The sequence below is a fragment of the Penaeus chinensis genome, chromosome 41 (genome assembly GCF_019202785.1).
Source record: "Penaeus chinensis breed Huanghai No. 1 chromosome 41, ASM1920278v2, whole genome shotgun sequence".
Taxonomy (NCBI): Eukaryota; Metazoa; Arthropoda; class Malacostraca; order Decapoda; family Penaeidae; genus Penaeus; species Penaeus chinensis.
In genome coordinates, this window is record NC_061859.1 from 1,080,939 (window position 1) to 1,093,438 (window position 12,500).

At 48.1% G+C, this 12,500-nt stretch overlaps 1 protein-coding gene across 1 annotated transcript; it reads left to right on the forward strand.

The window, feature by feature from the left end:
* Positions 1 to 133: 133 nt before the first annotated feature.
* LOC125047668 (beta-1,4-N-acetylgalactosaminyltransferase bre-4-like) lies at positions 134 to 11,787 on the forward strand. The gene is made up of 7 exons (XM_047646008.1): positions 134 to 363; positions 650 to 842; positions 2,597 to 2,748; positions 4,733 to 4,814; positions 6,691 to 6,874; positions 10,024 to 10,242; positions 11,600 to 11,787. The coding sequence occupies exons 1-7, from the start codon at positions 340 to 342 to the stop codon at positions 11,718 to 11,720; spliced, it is 975 nt and encodes a 324-aa protein (XP_047501964.1). The 5' UTR covers positions 134 to 339; the 3' UTR covers positions 11,721 to 11,787.
* Positions 11,788 to 12,500: the final 713 nt, after the last annotated feature.

The following is a 12,500-nucleotide window of genomic DNA, read 5'->3' on the forward strand; positions in this document are numbered from 1 at the left end:
TAGTGCTTAATCTTTTTATAAAATAATTCTGTCCCTAAATAATGCCCATTCTGTACTATAAATATGACTAGTGGTAAAATATAGAGAGCTGAATACATGGCAACACTGGACGTCTCAGCTGGGCACAGTGCTGGGCTCACTCCCACTCACACGCGCGGCGAGTCGGGTTTCGCTCTCTCAGTGTGCACGGGGCTTTTAATGAAGGTGTAAATGCAGCATTATTAATATAATTGAAACATCGGAACAATGGGGACCAACACGCCCTGTATGAATAGTAAAAAGTACCTCTGATATAGATATTGGATTAGTGTTAAGAATGAGAGATTGCATCCCTTCGTTATGGTACTTCTGTGCACAAAGAAGGTAAGTTTACATGTTTATGGAAACGATAGTCGAGAATAGGTGATGAAATGAGAGATGGATCAGTAAATAGTTAAACGTGGTAAAATGGAGCTAAAAATATATATATATACAAGTTTGCCGTACAGAACACGGAAATTTATTAAAAACACGAAACACTATCGTTTCGAAAATGGCTTCGGAAGCTTCGAACGACAAAATAACCGAAGTACATGTTTAGTAACATACCCTTTCATCCTTCCCAAACAATAACATGAATAGTAACCCATCAATTTCTTCCCCTTCGCAGGCCCAAGGGCTGTATGCCTATGTCAAGAGTGCTGTTGTGTTTGTGGTTATGGTTGTGACAATGTGGTTCCAGATCTCGACCAACAAAATCGTGAGAGACCGTTATTTTCCAGTTGAGAGCCTCATAGACACACAGCCCCCCTTTAGAGAGGCAAATGGTACCGTCGCTTGTCCCATCCCTCCACCAGGCCTCGGTCAGTGAATCAAGGGGCTGTGGGCTTCATTACAGAGGGGTTTCGTAGATGATCAGTATGGGCTGTAGTTTGTTTAATACAACCATGTATTAATAGGAAATTTTTGCAAGTGATGGACAGGATGATCGAAAATAAGACACTTTATTTATAGTATTACCTTCGCAAGTTTGTAATAACAAAGTTAGAGAGAGAGAGACCTTCCTCTCTCCTCCACCTCCACCTTTTCCTCTCTCCACCTCCTCTTTCTCTTCCTCTCTCCACCTCCTCTTTCTCTTCCTCTCTCCACCTCCTCTTTCTCTTCCTCTCTCCACCTCCTCTTTCTCTTCCTCTCTCCACCTCCTCTTTCTCTTCCTCTCTCCACCTCCTCTTTCTCTTCCTCTCTCCACCTCCTCTTTCTCTTCCTCTCTCCACCTCCTCTTTCTCTTCCTCTCTCCACCTCCTCTTTCTCTTCCTCTCTCCACCTCCTCTTTCTCTTCCTCTCTCCACCTCCTCTTTCTCTTCCTCTTCCTCTCTAAACCACCACCTTCTCTTCCTCTTCCTCTCTAAACCACCACCTTCTCTTCCTCTTCCTCTCTCATCCACCTCCTCTTCCTCTCTCATCCTCCACCTCTTCCTCTCTCATCTTCCACCTCTTCCTCTCTCATCTTCCACCTCTTCCTCTCTCATCTTCTTCCTCCTCTTCCTCTCTTATCCTCCTCCTCTTCCTCTTCCTCTCTTATCCTCCTCCTCTTCCTCTTCCTCTCTTATCCTCCTCCTCTTCCTCTCTTATCCTCCTCCTCCTTTTCCTCTCTCATCCTCCTCCTCCTTTTCCTCTCTCATCCTCCTCCTCCTTTTCCTCTCTCATCCTCCTCCTTTTCCTCTCTCATCCTCCTCTTCCTTTTCCTCTCTCCTCCTCCTCCTCCTTTTCCTCTCTCCTCCTCCTCCTCCTTTTCCTCTCTCATCCTCCTCCTCCTTTTCATCTCTCTGCTGCCCCTCCTTCCTCTTCCTCTTCTCCTCCTTCCTCTTCCTCTTCCTCTTCCTCTTCCTCTTCCTCTTCCTCTTCCTCTTCCTCTTCCTCTTCCTCTTCCTCTTCCTCTTCCTCTTCCTCTTCCTCTTCCTCCTCCTCTTCCTCCTCCTCTTCCTCCTCCTCTTCCTCCTCTTCCTCCTCTTCCTCCTCTTCCTCCTCCTGCCTCCCTCCCCCTCTTCTTAAATATCAACTATGATAATAATCACATATAGAGATTCTATTCGAACATCTTCTAACGAACATATTACTATTAGATGCAATAACAACAGGTTGAAGGATGTTTGCGAGCAATAAGGGTTGGTTTGGCGTGTTACAAGATTCCTGAATATGGGGGGAATCCTTTAATCTTTAATCTTCATGTTTCCTGATCACGGACTGGCAGAAAATTGGGATAGAATAAACCTTGTACATTTTCGAGTACAATTTCTAACTTGCTTGATCAAGGTGTGCTATTTAAGTGTCTTGTCATTCCAGTTTTGTTGTATCTATTTATTTCATATGATTATGATTATTGTTTATTCATTTTGTTTTCCAATATTATCGATTGTTATTATTATCATTGTTATTGATATTATTCTTACTGTTATTGTTATCATAATCGTCACTATCATTATTTTTTACAATCATAATTGATGATGGGTATTAACAAAGTCATTAGTATTAGTATCGTTATTATTATCATCATAGTCATAATCTGTCATTATCATCTTTATTCTTAGCCTTATAGTTACCATCCCTATCATTGCAGTTGCGTGGACGGATGTGAATACCGGAATAACCGAAGCCGAAGCCGAGGCCAAATTGGCCAACGTTCGTGAAGGAGGGAGTTGGTGGCCGCGGGACTGCGTGGCTCCCTGGAGAGTGGCCATCGTGGTGCCGTTCAGGGACAGAGAGTCCATGGTTCGGTGTTTTGTTTTTCTTTTTCTGTTTTTCTGGATATGTTTTTTCCATCGGCGTATATGTATATATATTTGTTTTATTTATTGTGTTTATTTTTATTTGTGGCTTTAATTTTACGAGATGTGTGTGTAAGTGTATGGTATGTGTTTAAAGACCATATCCTGGTGCTTCGAGTCATTCTGGTTCGGGGGCTGCTTGCATCGACCTCAAGAGGGCGTTTGATACAGTGCATGCGAATCACTCTGGGAGATCCTGAAACTAAGAGGAATTGCAACAAGGATTATTGGATTAATGGCAAGCCTGTATACTGGTACTGAAAGAGCTGGAAAGTGTGGTGATGGGCTTCCCTGTTAGTTCAGGAATGAGGCAAGGCTGTGTTCTTGCACCAACCCTTTTCAACACTTGCATGGATTGGATACTGGGTAGAGCTACTGTCCAAAGTCACTGTGGAATAACGCTGGGCAATATCAAGGTTACCGACTTTGGCTTTGCTGATAATGTTGCTATTCTATCTGAGCCTCTGGAAACCCTAGTGGCGGCTGTTGATGCTTTTAGCAATGGAGCGAAGCCCCTGAGGCTAAAGGACTGGACCAAATCCAAGATCCAGGACTTTGGGGACCTGCAAGGAGATCCTTTTCAGTAAGCACGTGCTTGCAGTGAACATCGAGGTCACAGAGACCTTTATATACCATGGTAGTGACAGGCTGTCAGATCAGGAAGTCATTAGACGGATTGGCCTGGCAGCAGGGGTCATAAAATCTCTCGACAAGAGTATTTGGCGATTCTGGTACCTGTGCAGAAGGACCAAGCTAAGTGTTTTCAAGGCCCTGATACTGCCAGTTTTACTATATGGTAGTGAAACCTGGACGCAATTTTGTGCTTTGGAATGTCGTCTTGACGCCTTTTGTAACAGGCCCTTGCGCCGGATAATGGGGCACAGTTGGCGGGACCCAAAGGTTGCACCATAAGACTGATACAGGGCATGTTACTTACACAAACCGCGATTGCCAACTCGGGCTAAACCTAGCTCGTTTCCCACAATATGGTCCTGCCCACCAGGTTGTCTCTGTTCGAGACAACCCTGGGTGGAGGAGGCCTTTAGCTTGGGCAGGTCGATCAAACCTGTCGTGAAGAGCTAGAGATGGGCCGGGCCAAGGTTTGGCGGCTCGCCATGTCGGACCTGGTAAGTGGGAATGAAGGGTGGATGCGGCTACGAGCCCCCGTTGGCGTTAGCTCCCCAATGATGATAATGATGTGTTTATATAGACTAGCATAAACTGTGAGTGTGTATCTGCTGTCTTTCCGTCTCTCTCCCTCTCCTCCCCCCCCTCTCTCTCTCTCCCCCCTCTCTTTCCTCCCCTCCCTCCCTTCTCTCTTTCCTCCCCTCCCTCCCTTCTCTCTTTCCTCCCCTCCCTCCCTTCTCTCTTTCCTCCCCTCCCTCCCTTCTCTCTTTCCTCCCCTCCCTCCCTTCTCTCTTTCCTCCCCTCCCTCCCTTCTCTCTTTCCTCCCCTCCCTCCCTTCTCTCTTTCCTCCCCTCCCTCCCATCCCTCCCTTCTCTCTTTCCTCCCCTCCCTCCCTTCTCTCTTTCCTCCCCTCCCTCCCTTCTCTCTTTCCTCCCCTCCCTCCCTCTTTCTCTCTTTCCTTCCCTCCCTCCCTCTTTCTCTCTTTCCTTCCCTCCCTCCCTCTTTCTCTCTTTCCTTCCCTCCCTCCCTCTTTCTCTCTTTCCTTCCCTCCCTCCCTCTTTCTCTCTTTCCTTCCCTCCCTTCCTCTTTCTCTCTTTCCTTCCCTCCCTTCCTTCTCTCTTTCCTTCCCTCCCTCTCTTTGCTTCCCCCTCCCCCTCCTCTTCACCCTCTTTCTCTAAAGTTAATATCTGCCTTCCAATCACTTATATATCTGTACTTACCTTACCCTTTAGATTAAGATGAATTAATGTGTCTTACCCTAATCTTGACCATTATCTTTTTTCTTTCCTACATGCACCTAGATGGGTCCATTTCTCAGCCACATGCATTCGTTTCTCCAGCGCCAATTGCTCAATTATACCATCTATATCGTGGAACAAACAGGTAGGTGTTCATTGGGAAGGAAGGGAGGAGGAGGATGCGAATAGGGAGGGTTGGGGGGAGGAGGGGGGAAAGGAGTAGGGTAAAAGGGGTAATAGTTGAGGAGGAGAGAGGGAAGAAGTGGGGAAAGAGGGGAGGAGGGAAGAAAGAGGCGGTAGGAATGAAGGAAGCGGAGAGGGAAGGGAGTTTAGAGAAGGAGGAGAGAGGGTAGAGCGGAAAGAGGAGGGAAATAGGATAGGAGGTAGGAGGTAAAGGAGGTAGGGAGAGATTTAGTCGGGGTAGAGAGCGGGAGGGGGAGAGAGCTAGAAGGAGAATTAAAGGGAGAAAGATTCAACATCAAAATGATTCCAATCCTACTTTTTACTCAATTGGTTTTAGTGGAAGGAGGGTGAAAGTGAAGGGAGGCGTAGAGAGATGTAAAAGATGTACAGTGATATAAAGAGAGAAAGAGAACATAGGGAGGGAAGAAATATTTACAGTTCTAAATTAACCAGAATTATCAAACTGTCAAAGCACACTGTCTACTGTCGTTTTCTTTTGTGATTGTTTTTTTTGCAATTAGATGGCTCCACAAGTGCTCATCCACCAAGGGGCCAATTAGTAGGTCTACCTGTCTTCAACTGATTCCACATTTCCTTGAGTTTGTGGTTATTTTTTTTTCTATTCTTTTGTAATGCTATTGATATCGATGTTGTTGACATTATTATTATAATGCTATTAACAATACTAATAGCAACAATAAAAAAGGTAAACAGGTGTGCTAGGTAGGACTAGTAATTGACTAGTACTTGTGGCGCTATATATAGAGTATGGTATGATATTGCAGAAAAATGCGTAAATATGTATTTCCTGCTTGGTGGAACTATACAAATTTATACCTTTTTTATACTTAGAGAGGGAGAAAATACTATCCTAAACGGTGGCAGTTCGGGAAAGGAAATGTCGTTTCGAAAGAAGCCTATTTATTAAATATTATGTTTTCTCACAAATACACCATAAACGAAAAAAAACAAAACAAAAAAAAAAACAATGAAAACGAAAGGGGAAGAAGGGCAGGAAAAGGCGATTATAACGATTTTCTTTTCGTTATAAAGGTTTCCCAATGACCTAATACGTTGGAGAAGATAAAAGAGCAATGACGCGAAAAGTCTCCTTCGGTATAACGTGATTTTTTTTTTTTTTCCCTGTCTTTCTTTTCGTCGTTTCATTAGCATATTGTTCAGAATTTTCCGCCGAACACGATATACAAGGGCGGCTACACAATATGAACTTCTCCAGCTCTAGTTGCTATTGTAATAAAACACACACACAAAATTGCATCTCGTACAGTTATTTGTCCCGCGAATACTTCTAAAACCTATAGTTCTTCGTCCCAACACCTACAACTACAGTCCTTCGTTTACTCTATTTCTCCCAGCCTAAAATCTCGGTATTAACGGCCGTTGCACGAACGAGTTGTTCAGGAACACACACAAATTAGAATCACGTTCATTCATTAACGCACACCGCCAACCAGCGACCTACCAAAATACCACCACCATACAACCGCACTACCACATTTTCACCCCACAACCCCATACCCACTCAGCCATCATCACCATTACATATCCACCACCATAGTACCGCCACAGAACACTGCCACACACCCACACACCCACACACCCACACACCCACACACCCACACACCCACACACCCACATACCCACACACCCACATACCCACATACCCACCCACCCGCCCATCAACCCACATACCCACCCACCCGCCCATCAACCCACATACCCACCCACGACCTCAGCCTCCCGCCTCCACCCCACCATTTTAATGAAAGCACAACCCTCCCCTTTACCCAGCTCTCCCTCCCGCTCTCCCTCCACAGCTAACAAAATCTTCAACAAGGCGAAGCTACTGAACATCGGGTACAAGCACGCGCAAGCACAAGGGCCGTGGGACTGCTATGCTTTCCACGACGTAGATTGCATTCCCGAAGACGACCGGAATCTCTACTACTGCAGCAGTCAGCCGAGACACCTGGCCGTCGGTCCGGACAAATTTGATTACAAGTGGGCTCTTTTGCGGTGGTTTCGGCCGTCAGTTTACCGCCATTACCGCAAACCGTGCGAATGCGACGATGGAGCCTTGACTTCGGATTAAGAATGTCTGTAACTTGTTCATGAACTATAACAGTGTCTGCGCTTCGGTTGAAATTTGCAAATATGTTACTTGTATTACAAATGTGTATGATTTTTTTCAAATCATGATATGCAGGTAATCAGTGATTGCTAACTCCAATCAACGCCGAAATCATGGCTTTAGCGTCGCATTCGTATCACTTGCGGTAATGGTGGTAATCCTTATGGTGGCAATGGTGCTACATCATGTTAAAGTTGTTATTGGTAGGATTATTATGATCCTCATTATTATTTTTAGTATCTTGTATTAGCATTGTCATTATTGCATTTTATTATCATTATTATATTTTATTACCATCATTATTATTATTATATTCTAGTAGGCGTAATAGTAGTAATAGTTGAAGTAGTAGAATAGTATTTCTGTTAGTTTATCATGATTATCTATGTCACTCCCATCATTGTCATCATTATTAGTACTATTGACACAGTAATAATGATAGTTATTATTACTTTTTTATTATTATTTTCTTTATCATTATGAGCCTGATTGATACATACTGCAGATTCCTGGAATTTACTTTTTGTATATTATTATTAATATCAGTGTTCGTTACTATTCCCAATTTCCTATTTTCTGAATATTTATATATGCTCTCCCTCATCCCACCCCTATTCCTTGCTTATCCTCACCCTTTTCCTTTCCTTATCCGCTTTCCCTCCCTCACCCTCAACCTTTTTCTTCCCTCACCCTTTTGCCCCTTTCCCTTCCTCACTCTTCCACCCTTCCTTCCCTCCCTTCCCTCCCTTCCCTCCCCTCCCTCCCCTCCCTCCCCTTCTCCCCTTTTCCCCTTTTCCCCTTCCCTGCCTCACCCCCTTTCCCCTCCCTTCTGCCATCCCCCTCACTTCCACCCTCCCCCTCCCCCTCACTCCCTTCCTCCCTCCCCCTCACTCCCTTCCTCCCTCCCCCTCCCTCCCTTCCTCCCTCCCCCTCACTCCCTTCCTCCCTCCCCCTCACTCCCTTCCTCCCTCCCCCTCACTCCCTTCCTCCCTCCCCCTCACTCCCTTCCTCCCTCCCCCTCACTCCCTTCCTCCCTCCCCCTCACTCCCTTCCTCCCTCCCTTCCTCCCTCCCCCTCACTCCCTTCCTCCCTCCCCCTCACTCCCTTCCTCCCTCCCCCTCACTCCCTTCCTCCCTCCCTCTCACTCCCTTCCTCCCTCCCCCTCACTCCCTTCCTCCCTCCCCCTCACTCCCTTCCTCCCTCCCCCTCACTCCCTTCCTCCCTCCCCCTCACTCCCTTCCTCCCTCCCCCTCACTCCCTTCCTCCCTCCCCCTCACTCCCTTCCTCCCTCCCCCTCACTCCCTTCCTCCCTCCCCCTCACTCCCTTCCTCCCTCCCCCTCACTCCCTTCCTCCCTCCCCCTCACTCCTTCCCCCTTCCTCCCTCCCCCTCACTCCCTTCCTCCCTCCCCCTCACTCCCTTCCTCCCTCCCCTCACTCCCTTCCTCCCTCCCTCTCACTCCCTTCCTCCCTCCCCCTCACTCCCTTCCTCCCTCCCCCTCACTCCCTTCCTCCCTCCCCCTCACTCCCTTCCTCCCTCCCCCTCACTCCCTTCCTCCCTCCCCCTCACTCCCTTCCTCCCTCCCCCTCACTCCCTTCCTCCCTCCCCCTCACTCCCTTCCTCCCTCCCCCTCACTCCCTTCCTCCCTCCCCCTCACTCCCTTCCTCCCTCCCCCTCACTCCCTTCCTCCCTCCCCCTCACTCCCTTCCTCCCTCCCCCTCACTCCCTTCCTCCCTCCCCCTCACTCCCTTCCTCCCTCCCCCTCACTCCCTTCCTCCCTCCCCCTCACTCCCTTCCTCCCTCCCCCTCACTCTTCCTCCCTCCCCCTCCCTCCCTTCCTCCCTCCCCCTCCCTCCCTTCCTCCCTCCCCCTCCCTCCCTTCCTCCCTCCCCCTCCCTCCCTTCCTCCCTCCCCCTCCCTCCCTTCCTCCCTCCCCCTCCCTCCCTTCCTCCCTCCCCCTCCCTCCCTTCCTCCCTCCCCCTCCCTCCCTTCCTCCCTTCCTCCCTCCCCCTCCCTCCCTTCCTCCCTCCCCCTCCCTTCCTCCCTCCCCCTCACTTCCTCCCTCCCTCCCTTCCTCCCTCCCTCCCTTCCTCCCTCCCTCCCTTCCTCCCTCCCTTCCTCCCTCCCTTTCTCCCTTTCTCCCTTCCTCCCTCCTCCTCACTCCCTTCCTCCCTCCCCCTCACTCCCCCTCCCTCCCCCTCACTCCCTTCCCCCCTCCCCCTCACTCCCTTCCCCCCCTCCCCCTCACTCCCTTCCCCCCCTCCCCCTCACTCCCTTCCCCCTTACTCCCTTTCCCCCCTCCCTTCCCCCTTACTCCCTTTCCCCCCTCCCTTCCCCCTTACTCCCTTTCCCCCCTCCCTTCCCCCTTACTCCCTTTCCCCCCTCCCTTCCCCCTTACTCCCTTCCCCCTTACTCCCTTTCCCCCCTCCCTTCCCCCTTACTCCCTTTCCCCCCTCCCTTCCCCCTTACTCCCTTTCCCCCCTCCCTTCCCCCTTACTCCCTTCCCCCTTACTCCCTTTCCCCCCTCCCTTCCCCCTTACTCCCTTTCCCCCCTCCCTTCCCCCTTACTCCCTTTCCCCCCTCCCTTCCCCCTTACTCCCTTTCCCCCCTCCCTTCCCCCTTACTCCCTTTCCCCCCTCCCTTCCCCCTTACTCCCTTTCCCCCCTCCCTTCCCCCTTACTCCCTTTCCCCCCTCCCTTCCCCCTTACTCCCTTTCCCCCCTCCCTTCCCCCTTACTCCCTTTCCCCCCTCCCTTCCCCCTTACTCCCTTTCCCCCCTCCCTTCCCCCTTACTCCCTTCCCCCTTACTCCCTTTCCCCCCTCCCTTCCCCCTTACTCCCTTTCCCCCCTCCCTTCCCCCTTACTCCCTTTCCCCCCTCCCTTCCCCCTTACTCCCTTTCCCCCCTCCCTTCCCCCTTACTCCCTTTCCCCCCTCCCTTCCCCCTTACTCCCTTTCCCCCCTCCCTTCCCCCTTACTCCCTTTCCCCCCCCCTCCCCCTCACTCCCTTTCCCCCTGTACAGACTCTTCTACCCGACCTGCTTCGGAGGCGCTAGTCTCATGAGCGGGTGGCAGGTGGAGCGGGTGAACGGGTGGAGCAACCTCTATTACGGCTGGGGTGGAGAGGACGACGACATGTGGGAGCGCATCCACGCCGAGGGTATGGAGGTCAGGCGCTACCCGGACCACATAGCCACATACACTATGTTGAACCACACGAAGGCTCCGCTGAATCCGAGGAGGTATGTGGGAGGTGTAGGAGAGGGGGTGGGGAGGGGGGGATAGGGATGTGGAGGGGAAGCAGGGAGGGAGGGAGGGGAGGAGGGCAGGTGGGAGGTAGGGAGAGGAGAAGGAGGGAGGGGGGAGGGGGAAGGAGAAACGAAGGGAAGGAGGAGGAGAAAGATAAAGAGGGTGACAAAAAAAGGAAGCAGAGAATGAAAAAGAGGTAGGGTAAATATGAGAAAGAATAAAGAGAGAGTGTTTATTTCATCTTTGTTTTGCATTATCTAAAATATATTTAATTATAATTCTTCATAACTTTAGATAAAGGAACTCCATTTTTGTATCTCTTTTTATCGTTATATGTGCATATGAATGTCGTTCCATGGCTTTTCTTTATCTATCTTCAATCTACTTGGCTTTACTATATTCAGAGAAGCTCTTTAATTTCTATGGTTTTAGAGTTATAAGAAAAAATAAGATATTTTATATTGGTTTTCCCTTAGAGAAAATGAATCCACTCTTGGATTCTTATAAGAATTTCTGTTTCTACAGGTTTACATTCAATACACGTTCTCGAAAGGGACGAATTAATGGCCCAAACTTTCTACCTTACTCCCACTTTCTAACAAAAAAAAAAAAAAACGTTTTCGTCAGGTACAAATAATAATAATAATAATAATAATAATAATAATAATAATAATAATAATAATAATAATTCAGTTTTAGTCCACTTGTCGCAATGGATATTCTTAGTGTGACAGGCTGCCCTTTCTATTTTGTTTTTAAATTACCCCCAAGTGTGCAAGGAATGGCCGGGGTTACCATTCACTGGCGGCGAGGGATTTGAACGCAGGTCAGCAAGATTGCTACACGAGATGGCCCAATTCGTCTTTTTCTGTCGGTTTCTAATCCAAACACGTTCACGACAGGTACGAATTGATGGCCCAATTCGTCTTTTTCTGTCGGTTTCTAATCCAAACGCGTTCACGACAGGTACGAATTGATGGCCCAATTCGTCTTTTTCTGTCGGTTTCTAATCCAAACGCGTTCACGACAGGTACGAATTGATGGCCCAATTCGTCTTTTTCTGTCGGTCTCTAATCCAAACGCGTTCTCGACAGGTACGAATTGATGGCCCAATTCGTCTTTTTCTGTCGGTCTCTAATCCAAACGCGTTCTCGACAGGTACGAATTGATGGCCCAATTCGTCTTTTTCTGTCGGTCTCTAATCCAAACGCGTTCTCGACAGGTACGAATTGATGGCCCAATTCGTCTTTTTCTGTCGGTCTCTAATCCAAACGCGTTCTCGACAGGTACGAATTGATGGCCCAATTCGTCTTTTTCTGTCGGTCTCTAATCCAAACGCGTTCTCGACAGGTACGAATTGATGGCCCAAACCACAACCGCTTACAAGAGTGACGGCCTCAACTCCCTGAACTACACCCTCGTTTCGACCAAACGGCGCCCACTGTACACGAAATTCTTAGTCGATATCTGAACTGTGTGGGGGTGCGCTACACTCCGGAATTGTTTATTTATAAAGAAAATGTGTAATCAAAACAACTTTTCCTTTTTTTTTTTTTAACCTTTGTGTAAAGTTCTTTGTTTCTTCTGTATTGTGTGTTTGTGTGTGTCTGTGTCTGTGGGAGATAGTCTCTCCGGAAATTCTTATCTGGCAATGTCAATAACATGATAAATAAATGACGCACATGAGATAAGAGGCTTACCGAGACGCATAGAGATAATTAATGAGAATTAATTGATATACACTACAGATAAAGATAAAGAAATAGAGTATCAGTAATCCGAGATCTAAGTTTTTTCAGATATCCCATTCAACCATTCAACCCCTTGCTCTTTGTTGCCGTGGGGAGGGCTCAGGTGGCGGAGACGGAGGTTCTTTGTAGGGGATTGCCCTGCTGTGGACCTCAACCCTTGCCTCTACTCATTTTGCAGGGTCTTTCCTTCCTCCCGCCTCTCCTTTTCCTTCTGTTCTTCATCCCCTTCTGTCCAGTTATCCTAATCACTCATTTCTTTTTACCCTTTTGGATACCGTGCTTTATCATTATGCTGTGCTTCCCCCCAAGCCCCACTCTATCACTATCTTTTGAATAAGCTGCTAATTGACCTTAGATGTTGACGTGGTAGAAAAAAATCAACCAATAGATAAATACATATACATCAGACACGGTTATTACAGTGTGATAAGCTGTTTTCCAATACAGCCCAAACAAATCGATTTAAAGGGCAAATACCCTCTCTTGCTGCTTGTTTTCAT